General features: G+C 38.0%; 1 protein-coding gene across 1 annotated transcript in view; it reads left to right on the top strand.

Moving 5' to 3' along the window:
- The window catches only part of Prkd1 (protein kinase D1), a 300779-nt gene that overhangs the window by 198499 nt on the left and 83594 nt on the right, over positions 1 to 18686 (top strand). Inside the window, exon 3 of the mRNA XM_051195802.1 lies at positions 16698 to 16829. Coding sequence (XP_051051759.1) covers positions 16698 to 16829 — 132 coding nt within the window. The remainder of the gene's footprint in view (positions 1 to 16697; positions 16830 to 18686) is intronic.

Here is an 18686-nt window from a genome sequence, read left to right as displayed (position 1 = left end):
GGGAATATTTCCTCACATCATTTGGGCTACTGTAGTTTATTGGGCTGTCCTGATTTTATTCTGACATTCATAGTCTTTAATAGAAATGGAAACTTTAAAAAAATTACCAACTCCCTAATTCTATTCTATACAAAAAAAAATGTTTTAAAAGTCCTTTGTGTCAGACAAAGCTTCAAATGAAATTTTTATGAAGCATGCATAACCTCTTGTAGAACACATGAAGTTATTTAATCTTACCTATTCTAGCACTAACAGAATTTTTTAATGTTCAAACCTCAGAATAAAAGTACAAGAAAGGTGGCCTTCTTCGGAGCTCCTAACAATGGGAGCAGGGGCTGTCTCTGATCTTTTGCAAGGTTTTGGGGCCCTACTCCTCATGTTGGGTTGCCTTGTCCAGCCTTAATACAAAGTGCCTCTGATTGATATCCATGCAAGGCCTGCGCTTTGCTAATACAATGGAAGAGGAGTAGAGGTGGGGCAAAGGGGAGAGGAGATTGGGAAAAGAGGAGGGAGTGGAAACTGGTTGGGATATTAAGAATAAGAATTTATTTTTAAAAGGTATGAGAAAGGAAACTAGCTAGGCTTAGTAGCACATACTTTCATGTTTCATTTCATTCGTGGGTTGTTTTTGGTTTTGTTTTAATTTTTTTGCTCTTATTCCAGTTCCCTCTCCGTCCCTGCCATGCCCCCCGACCACCCTCCCATCCTATTCCCCTCCCCACTTCACAGGGAGGATGACACCTTCCAGGAGGGGAGTATACTACACACTTTTAATCCAAGCATTTGAGAGGCAGAGGCAGGTAGATTTCTCTGAGTTTAAGTCATCTTGTGTACACAATGAATTCCAGGATGTCTAGAGTTATACAATGAGACCCTACCTAAAACTAAAAATGAATAAATAAAATAAAGCAAAAGTGCAACAAAGGAAACAGAAGTATAAGTCACATCCCCAAATGGAATGGCTGATCCTTTTAAATGCATCCTATTCACCACGCACAGGGAAGAGCTTACAAGAATTTTAGAGACACTGAACAACTTGTCATGAATAAGAGAGTTAAGCTGGACATACACCCAGAGAGCCTGAATCTAGGTCCTACTAGAGATTATAAAATATTATTTTAGCTTGTTGGATGAAAAAAATCTTAAACTGCTTAAGAAAATAGAATTCACAAGTTTACAGAAGGATAATGGAAAGTAAACAAGATGCTATTCAAGGGATAAGATGAGTATTAAATCAGTTTGCACATGTATGATGTTTTATGTCAGCTAAGGAGTGGGTCATGTGTCTGGTCTGTGTACACACATTTAGAGGTCATAGGAAACAGCTGCTTTCTCCATCACCCTTTCCTGTTGCTTAGCAACACAGTCTCTTTCTCCATCACCCTTCCCTATAGCAGCAGTCTCTTTCTCGATCACCTATCCCTGTTGCTTAGTGACAGAGTCTGTCATTAAACTAAAAGCTCACTATCTGTGTTGGGCTTACTGACCAGTAAGATGCACTTGTCTCTACCCCAGAATGCTGATGTGATAGTCATGCTTTGTTCATACCAAATTGCTGGGAATTTTAGTTTGTTCTCCGTGTTCTTACCCACTAAACCACATCTCTAGACCCTAAATCTATTTTTTATAACAATTATTAGAGACCCTCCTACCAGGCTGGGTCATCACAGTGTGGGTAGGCAGAAGGCATCCATAGCTCCGCCTGGAAACACTCAGCCCAGGTGGGTGAAAGACACCACAGGCTGGGCTCTGCGCTAGGTGAAGACATCCACAGACCTGCCTGGTGCCATATGTGGTGGAGAAGTGGGAGGGAAAGAGAAGAATGATTCATATGCTGTGGAAAGTGGCAGAGCTGAAGGAGTGAAAGTAGGGAGGAGTGGGCTAATGTGATTTAGTCTGCAGTGGTGTTTCTTTTATAAACTTGGGTACCCTTGTGTTTGGGGCATATATGTTTAGAATTGAAATGTCCACTTGGATTTTTCAAACAGTGAGTATGTTCTGCCCTCCCCCCAGTTTGTTTTTTTATTAGTTTTAGAGTGAAGTACATTTTGTCAGATAGTAAAATTGCCACACCAGCATACGTCCATTTGCTTCGAATATCTTTTACCACCCTTTTACCTTTGAGCAATGTCTATCCTTGACATTAATATGTGTTTTCTTGGTTGCAGAAGAAGAATGAGTCCTGTTTTCCCAATCCTTCTGTTAGTCTCTGTCTACTTAAGACAATTGATGCTGAGAGATGTCAATGAGATGTGTTTTTTGATTCCTATTATTTTGTTGTAGTTGTGGGTATATTCTTTGCCTTTCTTTCCATCTTGTGAGTCTAGGATTTTTATTCCCTGTGTTTTCTTGGATGCAGTCAACCTCTTTAAGTTGGACTTTTCCTTCTATCAACTTATGGACTTATAGATAGAGATTGTTTAAATTTGGTTTTATCATGGAATGTTTTATTTTCTCTGTCCATGGTGATTGAAAGTTTTCCTGGATATAGGTGTCTGGACTGGCATCTGTGGTCTCTTAGGGTCTGTATGGCATCTTTCTAGCCTGTCTGGCTTTTAAATTGTCCGTTGAGAAGCCATTTGGAAGTCTAATAGGTCTGTCATTATGTGTTACTTGCTCTTGTTTCCTACCAGCTTATTAATATTCTTTCATTGTTCTGTATGTTTAGTGCATTGATGATTATGTCCTTAGGGGGTTTTCTTTTGTGATCCAATCTATTTGATATTTTGTATGCTTCTTTTACTTTGATATGCATCTCTTTCTTTAGGTTAGGAAAATTTTCTTCTATGATTTTTTTAAACGTTTTGTGGGCCTTTTACCTGTTTTTCTTTTCCTTGTCTTCCTATTATTCTTAGATTTTGTCTTCATGGTGTCCGAGATATCCTGGATTTTTTCTTCCTTTCTATCTATCTATCTATCTATCTATCTATCTATCTATCTATCTATCTATATTTCTTTCTTTCTAATGTCAGGAGGTTTTGGGTTTTTTTTTTTGTTTGTTTTTTTGATTTAAAATTTTCTTTGATTTATGTATCCATGTCTTCCATCGTGTCCTCAATGTCTGAGAGTTTCTGTTCCATCTCTTGTATTCTGTTGATAAAGCTTTCCTCTGATTGCAATCTGAGTTTCTCATCTTTTCATTTCCACATTTCTTGGTTTCTCTTTATTGATTCAGCTTCCACTTTCCATTCTTAAAATGGTTCTATTCATCCTTCCAATTGTTCATGTTTTCCTAGATTTCTTGTTTGTTTGTTTGTTTTGCTTTTGTTTTTTGAGACAGGATTTCCCTATAATGCTTTAGGATCTGTCCTGGAACTCACTCTGTAGACCAGGCTGGCCTGGAACTCACAGAGATTCGCCTGCCTCTGCCTCCCGAGTGCTGAGATTAAAGGTGTGTGCAACCAATTCCCGGCATTTTCCTAGATTTCTTTAAGAATTTATTAATTCCATCTTTAAGGATCTCTTACATATTAATAATGACAGTTTTAAAGTCTTTTTCTTGTGATTCAGCTATATTGGAATACTCAGGCCCTGCTGTGATGAGGTTGCTGGGCTCTAGGGGAGAAATACCGTCCTGGCTCTTATTGATTATGTTTTTATGGTGACATCTAGCCTTCTGGGACTGGGGAGATTGAAATTCTAGGTGCTGATATATGGTCTTTGTTTGGGTGGGTGTTTTGTTGCTTGGTTTCTGGTTCCTCTATGGTCCTTAGAAGAGTGTTTTGGCTGTCTGTTGCGTGATACAAAATTATTATGAGGTCTTGATAGGTGTTGCCACTGGGAGTTCTATCTAAAATTTGTTTCTTGGTTATGGTAACTGACTACTTAAGAATGGGGATAGGCCAGAGTGGTGGCTGAGGCAGTTCACAGGTGGGAGGAAATCAGACTGTCCCACCATGATCTATTTAGTTGTTCTACTTGTGAAATTTTTCATATAATCCCTAGCATTGCTGAAATTAACTAGTGAACAAAATAAAATTGATGCCTTATTCTAATGAAAACAGGTAGAGGAACTATTTCCTGCATGGAGGCTTGGTGTTGCCAATCAAAAGCCCAGGTGAATATTCTTTCATCTTACAGCTCTTCATGGGTATGCTGCTCTAGGTTCCCTTCTGTTCCTCATTTAGCTCCCAAATGACCCTCTACTCTGAGACCCAGTGAATCCCTGACTTATGTTGTGGAAAGGAGCAAAGTAGTAAATGAAACCTGTGACTTACCAGCCAAATGAAACAGAGTCCAGTAACAGAAGTCTTAGACAGCAGCTGCACACATCAGTGTGGACGGCTTTGTGCTGAAGGGCAGTAGACTGTAGTTCTACATCTGCTATTCTGGGAAAAGAACAGAAACTAAAGTACAGATTGCTGAAGAAGGGGCTAGAAGAGGAAATTCTGTACAAAAGGGCCCAGAAAAGTTTATGTGGAGATGATGGGATTATGTTGTATATCAGTGGTGGTCTTGATTATATAGTTGCATGTATGATCAAATTGTGCAACATGAACCCATTTTAATTTATGTAAAATGTATTTCAATAACCCTTAGTGGAAAATACAAACTAGGATTTTAATATTAAGGAGTTAATAATATAAATGATGTATTTTACTGTAAGGAATTGGTGCAAACCTGCAGTAAATGCTATAGTCATTGCCTTCGTTACCCTTTGCGAGCCTGCTGGTAAGGTCCTACTGCTGAAGATATCACACACTTGAGACAAGGAGAAACAAGGCTAATACTGACTCAGAAGGTTTCACCACTGGCTTTTGTAGTGCTGATTCTTTTCACACTACTGGGAGAACAGAGAAATCAAAAGACATAGTTTTATACCCTGTGAACAATATAGCATCCCTTGAAAGATTTGCCCACTTGTATAATAGTCATACAAATGTGGGAATAACCAGCCACTTTTTGATTGGCTTTAAGTCCTGATTCGCAAGATGGAATTATGCCTGGTGCTGTTAACTGAACCACCAACCTGTATCTGCCTGGTTGTAGAGCCTACAACTAGGGAGAGCCTAGTACTATTATTCTGCTAGGTGGACTCAGATATAAACTGCCCCTATGTTCTTATCTTTATACTCAAAGTTTAGTGCATCTCTCAACCTTCATCAGAGATGCTTCCTCATAGTAGTGATTAATATTGAGACCCACAACTGTTCAAAATACAAAGAATAAGAGACTATGAAATGTTCAGCTCTAAACGAGAGGGTTGTATCATACTCCCTTCCCAAAATGTACAGGAATTACCTGGGGAGTGTGGTTGGAAAAAATCATTGAAAGCCAGAAGTAGTGGGCATCTACAGTGAAACAGTATTTGCCAGATATGACAGGGTCATTGCACATGTGCACAGACAGTGGCTGTGACAACATGCATAGACGTGTTCAAAATTAATCCAGACAAAATTTCCATATGGACAGGGGCGGGATATAATGGAGTTCCACCCATAGCTGAAAAGTTATTGACAATTGATGCTATTGAGGAGGTAGCATTAATTTTCTTTAAGTATTTGGCTCCTTGGAGATAACCTCTGCACATATGGACAGCACTAAGTGGATTTGAGGGGTTAAAATAAAAGATCCCATGTAATTGGAAAGGAAAAATGGAGGTTAAGTTATGGGAAAGAATTAGGGAGGAAAGAATGAGAGGTGGATTTGATCAAAACACATATTATATGTATCTGAAGCCCCAATAAAAACTTTAAAATACTAAAGGAGTCTATCAGCACAATGCCTTCTGTGTCTATTGCCAGTCCTGTTGGCAATGGAAGCCTTAAGCAGAGTTGAGTGAGATTCAGCAGTAGTGGAACTTTTTTGTTGCTGGAGGAAGTACCCAGCAGATTTCACAGCATTTAGGGATTTGTGCTTAAAAATCAGATATACATATCTGTTTTAAGTAAAGTACAGTGAGACTTTCAGAAATATGAAGCTAAGCATATAGGCTCTCAGCTTGTAACCTCTACATGCAAACATATTGGACAACAATGATGCTGTTGAACTCAGCAACCCCTATTGCCCTCCTTCCTGTACAATGCTGTACCTAGTCTTTGTCTACAGTCCTTCTGTTAGAAGCCTAAAGGGTAATTTGTATGCTGGTGTTCCTCATGTAAATGAGGTCATTATCCCTTTTAAAGGTATGAAGTCTCCTGTACATGATGGCGCTTTCTAAGCAGCAGACTTGACCTTTCGCTCCTCTGTTCAGAGTACCTGCAGAGCATGCACTCATTAGCTCGAATTTGACTCCATGACATTTTTACTTAATTTTCTTTTTCCTTTGTGCTAGACACATGGGGTAACCATTTACATTCTTTCTTGACCTGAGATGCTCTCTAATCTCTTTCCAGCTGTGGCATTTGTCATTCAGTCCCATCAGGATATGGTGACCCTTCTTTTCCTACTGTAATTCCTAACTGTTAATTGATTCACATTAGAGAAGGAACTAGAATCAGTCCTATGGTCTTACTTAATTATGGTTAACCAGAACAGTAGATGGGAAAGCAGTTCCCTCTGGAGTGCAAACATTTTATTTTTTACGAAGTAGAATGAACAAATAATAATAGAATTTCATTTTAAATACTTAGGTTAAGTTGGTAATAAAGAGCTTCATCCTTCCCCATTATCATTGATGGTCATTATAATATTAATTACTGTAAATAATATTAATAACAGTGGTTCACACGTTGATACTTTGGATTTCAAAGGCCATACTCCTAATCACTTTACTAAGAACTTTGAGTGATCACTTGACCAAAATGTTAAAGGCTCACAACATACCTGTGTCCTCCTCCAGAGCCCATAAAGATGGTCTCACTTACCAACTTTCCCAGTGAAGAGCAATGAGATACAGAGAAGAGAGGGTCATTTTCTAAGGTCATCTTTTTGCAGTGACTTGTGTTGGGCCCTGGACTAGCTGTGATATCATATCTGTGGCCTTTCACCATTGCCATAGTAGTGCCTGAAAAGTCAAAAGATACTATTAAGGCTATATCTGGGAAGTTTTCTCTGAAACCATTTGTAATCTGATTCAAACTGTGGTTTTGATGGGCTTTGTTTTGAACTTGAAATATTGTATTTGCAGATTATTAAGACTCGGTGGGGTGTAGACACCTTGTCTCTACATGTAGGTGGGCATGACTTTATTTTACCACAGGTGTTAACTGATTGCTTTTATGTGTGCATACATTTTGAAATGTTGTGATCTTTGTCCTCCAGCAATTTATTTAGTAAACAGTAGTATATTTTGTGATAGAAACATACCCATAAGCTGCTCCTGGGTTATTATTATATAATTGGCCATCCTACCATAAGTGATCTGTAGGTTTCATGCATTCCACATGAAAATTTAAATGACATTCTTCTCAGATATAGAAGAAGACCAAAGATAGCCAATGCATTCCTGTACCAGAAGAGTAATGCAAGAGATATCACCATACCAGCATACCTGATTTAAAGTTATGTATGGAGCCATAGTAGTAAAAACAACGTAGTTCTTGGAGAAAACAAACACATAGATCACTGGAATAAAATAGAGGACCTAGATGAAAGTCCATGAAGGTACAGCTAAAGGTACATTTTTTTCCCACAAAGATATAAAAAATTTGCATTGAAAGAGGGGCAGTATTCAATGAATAGTGCTAAGAAACTTGGATATCAACATGCAGAAGAATGAAACTGGTCTCCGTCTCTGATTGTATACAAAAGTTAACTATATATTGATGGAGAACCTCAACATAAGATGGCAATCTGAAATATCTAGAGGAAAAAAGTGAGAAGTACACTTACAGGATTCACAGGTAAGTAAGACCCTTGATGTTTTTTCTCCCTTGTTGATTGTATCACAGCTTCTGCAATACCAACCAGTTAGGCTAGATATATACTCACCTTGCAATAATAGCACTACTATGATGGAGACAACTAACATTTGATTGAATTTGGGGCTTCTCCAAAGGAAGGGAATCCAAGCCTGTTTCTGCATGCCAAGTCCACAACCTGGGCCTATGCAAGTCACAGGATCAAGAGAGGAAGGCACTACTATATAACTAGATGGACAAAGTATCATATGGACTTCTAGACACCAGTGTTTATACTCACAGACAAAAGCTACTCTAATCCTTATTCATAGAAGCCTTTGTTTTTTACCAAATGGCTGCCCAAGATGCTGAAAGTTAGTGATGGCTGAGAGCCTAATCCTAAATGAGATGTTTATATTATCCCCTCTAAGGCTCATGGAACACTGAGGAAGAAGGGATCAAAAGAATGTAAGAATTGAAAGGGAGAAAGACCATGAAATGTCCTCCTTTAGCATGATGCAAACATTGTGTTCAGGAACTCAGAGAAACTGTAGGTATCTCTATTGAGCTGGCACAAAACTGCTTTGCCAATAATCAGTCATGTATGGAAGAAGGGCTCTCAGAAGGTTTTGCTCCTTACTCCAAACTACTGGCTATTGATAGAGTCTACTAAAGGGGGAATTTTTGCCTTCAGTTTTTCATCCACTGCTGAACTTAAGAAATTCTAATAAATAGTTTCAAATCCATGGTCAGTCACAGGCATTCTGAGTAAATCAATTAGTTGCAAAACAAAACAAATACATGGGGATGTGAGATAGAGATATGTAAGCAATGCAACAGATTGGGTATAAAGAGGTGGGTAGAAGATAAGAGGTAGTGGGTTAATAGTAATCACTATGGGTGTGTGTGTGATGTGTGCATGTGCACATGTGTGTTTCTGTGTTCACTATAGGAATACATGAAATTGTCAAAAGACAAAATGGGTTATATAAAGAAATAGGCTCAGAAGGATACAGATCAGATAAAATGGGAGTTTCCCACAAGATGTGGTGAGCATGCAGCAGGACCAGAGGAAATTCTCCAAGCAAGTGGGCTGGGGTGTGGAAAAGTTAGGAGTCAGTGAGCTGAGGGATACCTGCTTACAAAACACAAAGGGAGATGTATTAAAGACATAAGCATCCAATTATAATGGCAGGAAAAGGAAGTTTTCTGAGAAAATTTTTCTTGGTGAGTTTATTTGAATGTGAAAAAAAATACCTGAAAATACTCTCATTTTTTACCTGACTCATTTGATTATAAAATACTGTATTTTATAGTTTTTTTTATATGTTTCCAGTTAACAAATATTTCTTTTGTCTGTTCTGTAGCTGTGTTGGCCTTGATGCTATCTCTGAAAGAAGGCTTTATGATGGCCATGAAGCTCAAAGTCCTGTGAAAAAGGAGAGGGAGGCTTTTTGTGTGCTGTCTTTCTTGAGTACATCCTGAACTACCTTTTTATTCTGTCTTCCCGTTAAAAAAAAAAAAAAAAAAAGAGGTAGATGGGTGAAGAACTATTTTCTTTCTATGATAGAATACTTATGAGTTTTCCTAACAGAATATATGTTTGACCATCAAGTCTTGTATCTAACAATGTATAGAAATGTGTCCCTGAATGCTGTAATTATATCCTGTATACCTGAAATCAGTAAACATAATTAGCATAATTAGCTTTCTATGACCTATGACTTAAAACTATTGTGAATAAATCTGCTGTAACTATGCTGAGTAAAACACTGTAAGATAAGATCATTTTAATTTTCATGTTTTTAGTTAATTTTGCTCTTTCATACATTCATACGTGTGTACTTCATATCTTAGTTCTCTCTCCTATCCCATTTTCCATACCAGTTCTGACCCCACTTCCTCTCCGTTTATTAGTTCTGGTTTGTTTTAGTGTGCTAGTTTGATGAGGGCCAGCTATGTTTCCTGACCTTGGAACTAACCACCAGTACCTGCTGAACTGGCCAGTGCTCACAGGACTTGATATGAGCCTCCCCTTTCCCAGAAGCTACTACCAAAGGTGGAGACCCAAAGTGTTTCTCTCCCATGTTTGCTAATTATGAATGATTTTTATAGGATGGCCCATTGTATTGAACTATTGTATTGTTTTAGCATATTTTAAATTCATGTGTACACCCTATCTCTGGATTAATTGATTAAGCCCTCATATTGAGTTCTTTTTCTTGTAAACTATCATTTTAAAATATCACTATGTAAAATATTTTATTTTAAGTAGTGCTAATTATTTCTCTTCCTCTCCTATAAACTTCAATCTTTATTAAATATTATTTATTTATTTATTTATTTTTGTTTTGAGACAGGGTTTCTCTGTGGCTTTGGAGGCTGTCCTGGAACCAGCTCTTGTAGATCAGGCTGGTCTTGAACTCACAGAGATCTGTTTGTCTCTGCCGCCTGAGTGCTGGGATTAAAGACATGCACTAGCACCTCCCAGCTTTAAAATATTTTTATTCTTACCAAGAAAGACTGTAGAAAAATTTTACTAGATAGATCAGAATTTCATTAGAAGCTGACAATGTTTCACCCTACAGGAAAAAAAAAAAACTACAGGCATTTAAGGAGTGCTATGCGTAAGAGAAATAGCCTTCCCTAAGGAAGAGCATACCACAACAAAATTTGTCATGCATGAAAACATACATGCAAGTAACATACACATTGAATAAGATGTACTTTCATATTTAGGGCTGTGTATGTGTCTGTGTGTATACATTATATATGTGTATATATTATGTATATACGTACACATATATACATAATACAGAGTACACATATGTGTACGTATATACATAATATATACACATATAACAATAATTCATGAGAAAAGAGAACATGAGTATGAAAACGCCAAGGAGAGGTATATGTGAGGGTTTGGAGAGTGGACTGGAATGGGGCAATGCTGTTAATGTACTATATTCTCAAAAAGTAAATAATTGGTTTTAAAATACTGATACAGATACTGGAGAGAGGGGGGAGGGAGAGAGAAAGAAAGAGAGATCTATGAATGTTGACTGCTCAATTTTCAACATCTGCATGGTGGCTCACAGACATCCGTAACTCCAGTTCCAAGGGATCCAACTCCATTTTCTGGTCTTTGCTGGCACCAGGCATAAAGATGATGCACAGATGTATATGCAGGCAAAACCCCCATATACTTAAAATAGGAAAATAGGAATAAAATAATTTATATTGCTGATTCCTTAAACAGAAGTTTCTGTGTCCTGAAATATTATTTATTTGGGTCCGCTAGAAATTATTCACTTAATGACCTTGAGTCTTTGATAATTTGCTTATGCCTCAGAAACTTTTCTTCTGGAACATGCTCTTCCTTCCTCTGAGTTTTTAAAGATTAAAGCACAACTGCAGTAAAAATGTTTGGCTCATTTGTATTTTAAAATCAAACCTGTCTGTTGTGGGCCAGGCTTTAGGTTCTCTGATGTCTCCACACAAAAACCTGCCTGAAGGCCCTTTCTGCTTCAGCCTCCTAGTCTAGTTCTCTGGCCCTGTCTTTTTAAGCAGAGCCACTTTCCTGTCTCAGCCTGCCCTTGTGTGACCACTTCTGTCTCTGATATATTCCATTTTTGTTTACACCAGCTAACCCTTTATTAGGGTACATTGGTTTTGTGTTGCTACTCTGCCTTACAATATATTATTCCAGCTAGAACTCTGTGTTTGTTTGTGTGTTCTTTTTTCTTAATTAATGTGTTTGCTATTCAAAATAACTTTTAACACTGTATTGTCATGCTCTACTTTGCTTTCCACCATTTCTTACTGAGTTATGCACTTATAATTTCTAGAACCTTCTGAGCTACCTAATCAATAACTTGAAATATACATTCTGTTGTTGTTGGCATCTGTCATGGTGTATTCAAGGCCCCCTAGTTTTCTGTCATTACATCTCACTTATGTTTTCTATATCCGATGTTCAGATACAAGTAGAAATTTCCCTTTTCATTTTTCAACTAGGCAAAGATATTATTGCAGGGGTTGATAATAACTCATTGAGCGATATTGCTGTTGCAAGGCTATGGGCCCTTCCTAAAACTTACTGTGTCCAGGTTTAATAAAATGGGAAAGGTGGGGTTGATTTCCACAATGGTGCATAATGGGAGAATTTTAACAGAAATAGCATGGAGAAGAGAGAAGTTTAACCAGCACCCCAAGTACAGATTTGTGTGGATGGGTGGTAGGGAGCAGAGTGTAGACAGGCCCAGATATCATTTTACCACCATTCAGGCACACTTTCCATTGGGCCTCAGTCCTTTGGATGTGGGAACTATCTTTTGGCATCATTCTGTTGCCTCTGGGCACCTGAGTTGGGAATCATATCATTAGCTTTCCGTCCTCATAGTATACCAGACAAGTGTGAAGAAGCCACAGCAATTATACACAAAATATAATCTTTTTGAATGTCTGTAATTAAATTAAATTGGACAATAAATTGTGTTCCCTTTCATATCTGTTCTCTTCATTTTAAACTATCCATCATTCTGGATTGTTTACTGTATTCCTGCTCAATGAAGACTTCAGAGACAGACCAACCCTCTGTTTTCTATACTGACACTGATACACTTTATGATTATGTGTGGGCCTGGCATTTTCAACTTGACTTGTATCTCACATTCACAGATACCCTAATTTTGTCTGTTTTCTACTAAAACAAGATATAAACCAACTCTACAATTCAGGCTCTTAGGACCTATGTGGATTGACTTGAGAAAGGAATGAAAAGACTATTTTAAGGCTTGTTTTTAAAGCTGGGCATTGAGTAGTGGTCACAAAGGGGTATTGGAGGCTCCAGAGATGAGTTGAGTCTTTACAAATGTTATAGCATGATGTGAGGTGGAGTTATCCCACCTAGAAAACGCTCAAGTAGCAGAAGATAATTTCTCCGTATCTGGTATGGGAGACTGAGAGATTGAGAAAATGACAGTGTGAACATGTACAGGGTACTGGCATTCAGAAGCTCCTTGAAATAGTCTACATATTAAGGCAGAAATCTATCTTTAGTTAGCAAAACCTTCAAAATATTCTTCTTGAGTTAGACCTGAAGAATCATGCATGGGATGACATTGGTTACCATGTAGCACAAGCTGCAGCTCATTGTAAACTAGGAATTACTGTTGTTTAAAAAAACAAAAACAAAGCAATTGTTGCTTGTAACTCCGAACTAATTAGATGAGATGGATTTGAAATCTGGAACTTTGTGCACCATGTGTTTCAAAAAACTGAAAATGAAGTGAAATACATTCTGTAGTTGACTTCATAGAATATTTTAATTTCTTCAACATTTTTAATGTCTCTTAAATAAGAATGCATCCTTATCAAAGGTTACATGTCACGTTGGGTTGCAATTCCCAGCTTTTCTTTTGGTGTTGGAAGCCGCATTTTCTATATAGCCCAAACTCCCCTGAATGCTTTGAGTGGAACAGCCTACCTTGAACTTAATGTTCCTAAGTGCCTAAGTTAGTGAACCTATTTCTTCTGTGTTACTGGGATCCCCTGTTCTACCACACATAATGGCACTGTTTGGAAACAAAACAAAAAACCTTTCTCAGTGACAAAGACATAAATTTCTATAGTTCATTTTCCAAGGAATAATAAATTGTGATAATAGAGAATCTGTACAATTCTGGTGCCTAAGACTGCCTGAGTCCAGATTGTATGTTATAGAAGATGATACCTTAACTTTTGTCCAGTTTTCTCATCTGTACAGTGGAATAATAGTGTTCACCTCTTAGATTTAAATGAAATGGTGTTTAAAGCATGTAATCACATATTTGTAGCACATCAGCCCCAACCTGTCACAGCTGCAAGGAGTTAATGCTGCTCCCACACTGTCGAAATAGGCGTTAAAAAATAAACCGAAAATCTTGGAAGATCTGACATTGTTTTACTTTATTATGCAAATAGTTTTGACCTCCAGAGATGATTTATTTTGCTTCAGAAGCCTCATTTCTACTGTACTGCTAACCAGTTTAGTCCATTTTGTCCAACAATTTATAATGAACCTGTAAAGAACTACTGATTATATTAAGATTTTTTGGCTCAATTACCTGTTTCAAATGCTCAGTGACTAAGGAAAGCATGTCATTTTCTCCTCTCTTGCATGCTGGAGTGTAACAATAGACTGTGAATAGAGCAAATCAAAGAGACACAAATACCAGTATGAGGGCCCATTGTGTTCAGTTTGTTTCCCTGTCATATCGTTTTAATTTAGGTCGGCTGATTGATTATGACAGGCTCATTGTTCCCTTCTTGGAATCTCTAGACATGTTAATATTCCTATTCTTATCTGTCCATTTTGATTCCAAAACTTAAATGAAATGGAATTGCAGCCTTCACTTTGTTTGCCTGTGCTAAGTGATTATCTCTGAAGTGCGATTTTGTGATTAGGCAAGCCGGCATGCATATACTCAGCTAATGCTGATTTCCCCCAGGGTGCAGAACAGGTAAATTCATAATGAATGGATGTTGTGCTTTGATTTCAAATGGATGCAAAACCTCACCATGCTTAGTAGTTTTATTTTAAAAATGTATTTAATTATTCTAAAATTAACAGGAGAATATTAAAATTGAACTTTAGTAATGTGGCATTTAAACATAAGTCAAGGGTGCTAACTGCTTATGAATGTTAATCCCCTTCAAAAAAAAAAAAACCCAAAAAAATTACCTGACATAATTTAGAGGGGGAGGTGTCATTGAAAATCTTTAGTTTAATTATTTATATTCTTCCTGATTAATTCTTAAAATGTCTCAACGCAGCTTGCTATTTGTATTGTCAAATTCTAGTGTTTCGTATTTTGAAAACTACAATAATTATTCAACTAATTACTGTCATAGTATTGTCATAGTTGTTTAGTCCTGGGGAGGGTGAATTCAATGGTGAAGGGGACTAGGAGTGAAAGATTGGCACAATGTATTCAAGTGTTTTCTTTAATGGTTTCAGAAAAAAATTACTCGTGAGTGTAAGAGATCAATTTTAAGGAGGCTGTAGCATTTTAACCCAATCACTAGTATACATGATTGGTACGCAAATCATAACCACACAGTTTTACTGTAGTGAGATATTTACATTTTCTCCTTCTGTGGCACCGACCACGCCCATTGGGGGGTGGAGCCATGGGCGGAAGTGACCTGTGGAAGGAGGTCTGAGGAAGACCTGGGGAAAGCTCTCTTGCTGGCAAGACTCGGACAGGAGAGCATCCGGTGGAACTTGCTGGTGTTCATCTGTCTAGGTTGTAAGTTATTTCTCCCTGAATTTGTTTGGCCTATTTGTTTATCCTGATCCTTATTTAACTGCAATATATTTTACTGATTGATTTAGTGAAAGCATTGTCAATAATATGGTTAACCTACATGTTCTTTGATTTAGAGCATATTTTCTTCAAAATTCACTAGGACTAAAACCTGAGCAATCAAATGTCCAGGGATATCTGCAAGTATTAGTGGAGGTTGCAGTCTTATGGGATTAGAGGACACCATCATCAGGCAAACCTTCTTCTAGGAGGGATGAACTGAGGTTTGTGTGATGACATGTGATGTCTTGTAGGTCATATCAGTGGATCTTGCATCAATTCTGACTGCGAGGAGAGTCCTTTTTGCCTTCAGGAACACTGAGCATGAAGTCACTTCTGCAGAAAAGTTCAAGAAATGCACTTCTACCCATGCTTTCACTTTCTACTTCTTAATTTGAGCATCAACATAAACTTGAACCATGTTTGTATTATTTAAAAAAGTATATACAAAAGTATAAATGAAATCACCTATCATTTGTGTCTCTAAGTAATTCGTAGAATAGGCAGTAAATAGAAATAATAGAAGTGCAATCCATCATAAACATAGTTTATTGGTGCCTTTCTCTGAATGGATCATGGCTAGTCCATGCACATTAATCCCTCTTCTTGTTAGGTTGGTGAACAGATTTCAGAGTTATTTAGAGGTTATACTTTCAATGTTTGGTTTCCTTTTTCACTTGTTAACACATCTGTGTCTCCAAAAAGATGATGAGTCTATGCAGTTGCACCCTTCTGCTTTAATTGTTCATCTTCATAGGAAAACTCAGTTTACACATCAGTCTAAATTGAGTCTGTATCCTTTTCATTTTATTAATCTGTTTGAATGCCTTAGGGGAAAAGCAAAATTCTCTTTCTCTTTATGATACTTGTATTAATTCTTTGATAATTTCTTACATGCATACAATGTATTTTGATTATATTCAACTCCTGTTCCACACCCTGGTTCCTCCCAGATTGGGCCTCACCCCCACATCCCTTCCCAGCCTCATGCCCTTTGCATTCTATTGTTCTCCTCATAAATTCATGGGTATGAATCATCCTCTGGAGCATGGCCATTCCACCAGGGACCACGCTCTTAAAAGAAACTGACTCTCCCTCTTCTAGGAGCCACCAATAGTCAACAGCTCCTGAGTAGGAGTAAAAAGCAATATGTTTTCAACTAATATCAGGTATACATGAAGTGAATGGCTTATCCTGTCAATCACTCATTACCCTAATATTTTATTGTTATTGATATGATGCAAAGCATTGCCATGAAGGAAAGGAACAGAAAGGCACCTGTGCCACCAAGCTTATCATTGAAATTCAGAATAAGCCTAATGACTGAAAAGTACAAGGCATGTGTCATGTAGTCTCAGCTAGACCTGAACAAGCTCTATAGCCAAGGCTAGCTTTATATCCTCTTGCTGCCATATCCTACATGCTGATCATAAACATGCACCACTACCTTTGCCTGGTTTTTCCTAACTTTATTTGTGAAGTTGCCTGGCTGCTCACTCACTCTGCACTTGTGTGCAGATCAGCATATCCATTCAATTTCTTTTTCAACCTGCTGTTTCTGCAGCTTCGGCCACCTTTGAAGACTTTCAGATCCGGCCCCATGCTCTCTTCGTACATTCATACAGAGCCCCTGCTTTCTGTGATCACTGTGGAGAAATGCTGTGGGGACTGGTTCGCCAAGGCCTTAAATGTGAAGGTGAGTGTTTTCTTCACCACTGAAATTCATGTGAGCAGAACCTGCTGCTTCTGTCTTCCCTCCATGACCTTGCCCTCTTTCATGAGTACCCTCCAGCCATCTTTGTGTGTGTGTGTGTGTGTGTGTGTGTGTGTGTGTGTGTGTGTGTGTGTGTGTGACTGTGTATGGGACATTTTGTTCATTTTTTATGTTTCCCGTCTTTGATATTCCTAACCTCATTTACAAGGTGAATTTTTACTTTTTTCCTCACATGGGAGTATCCCTTGCGGTAATACATGGGATATTTTAGCCAGAAATTAAAACTGTATTCTCATCTTATTAATCAGATGAGAAATCAGAATACTAAGCATTAAAAGCAGCTGAGATTGAGATGGTTACTGAAAGGACCCATGATCACAGCAATGCTGAATGGGTAAAATGGAACATCCATGTGTTTTTTTCACACCAGACTGTGGTGTGAGCATTGTCTGGAGAGAACTCCTTGAACTGGAGAACTCAGTATGCAAGAACAGTACCATCTAGTCCCAACACCTCATGCAGCTCTCCCCTGTTCTCTATTGGGGTAGATGGATTGCTTTGAAGTATGGCCACAATGATCACCCATTTGGAATACAGTCTGTAAATAATCTTTCCATAATTGTTTAGTTCTTACCAGTGCAGTGGAAGTTCAAAGACTACAATCTAGAAGACGCCATGCCTCAGGTGTGTTGTTTTGACTAGATTTCTTTCAGCCTGACAAAACACTCGAGAGAACTTCACTTAAAGGAGGAAGGACATGTTTTGACTCATGGTGTCAGGAGTTTAAGTCCATGGTCACTTGGTTCCATTGTTTCTTGGTCTATAATTAAGCAGAACATCAGGACAAAGAATGCATAGCAATGTCTCTCACCTCATCACATCTGATAGATCGACATTTTAACAAAAATCTGTTACATATTTCCAAACCATAATGAAACAGAGTAAGCATTCAAATTTGAGAAGGTATTGTAAAATATCAAAGAAGGATCATCACATCAAACAGGACCCAAACCTAGAAGAGCAAATACCAATTTTGTAGCTCCATACACAGCATCTATTCTAGATAGTGGCATGGTGTGATTTTTAACTGGCTTAGACAGCACTGCTCTAATGGTTTTGCTGATTTAGCTCAGTTAGCCTCTCTTAGGCTAGCTCTGCAGGGATGACTGTCTTTCCTCAGCAAACACCCCATTTCCGTGGGCATCTCCAAATCCCTGGGGACTCCACTGTTCTTTATCATCTGCCTTATATGGCCATGCATTTTTTTTTTCTTTCAGGCCTACAGGGACTTTTAACTGCTGTGCTACTAAGCCTCCCAGGCCTTTCTTTGAAATCTTGTTAGGAACATCCATGACCCCATGGCTCTTGCATTCTGTATACCCACAAAACCAGAAGCAAGTGAACACAACTCATTATGCTGTCATGGGAAACCATACCCAGAACTCCTTGGACAGCATCTTCATCGAGATCCGGGTGCCTGAACTTTAATGAATGCCTTACAAAGAGTTGTCTGAACTATTTTGTAACAGATAAGGGATTTCTATGTAGCAGGTGCCAGTTATGCGGAGAATGTGCATAGTATAAAAGTGGGGAGTAAATAGCACTTCCTGAAGTGGGAAATATGCCTCCAATATCATGCTACCTAGAAACAAACAAGAGATATATTTTATTTATCAGTTTAATTCTGTGGAGAAATTATTTTTATCTCCACTTTACAGACTGGGAAATTGAGATGAAGTAATTCGTTTAAGGTCATATGTACAAGTAAGCTTCAGATCAGTGTCATCCAAACGTGTGATGTACTAGGATTAATTTCCCCACTATGTGCCTATACACACT

Source organism: Phodopus roborovskii, unplaced genomic scaffold (assembly GCF_943737965.1).
Source record: "Phodopus roborovskii unplaced genomic scaffold, PHOROB, whole genome shotgun sequence".
Lineage (NCBI taxonomy): Eukaryota > Metazoa > Chordata > Mammalia > Rodentia > Cricetidae > Phodopus > Phodopus roborovskii.
This window is presented reverse-complemented; position numbering and strand designations above follow the sequence as displayed.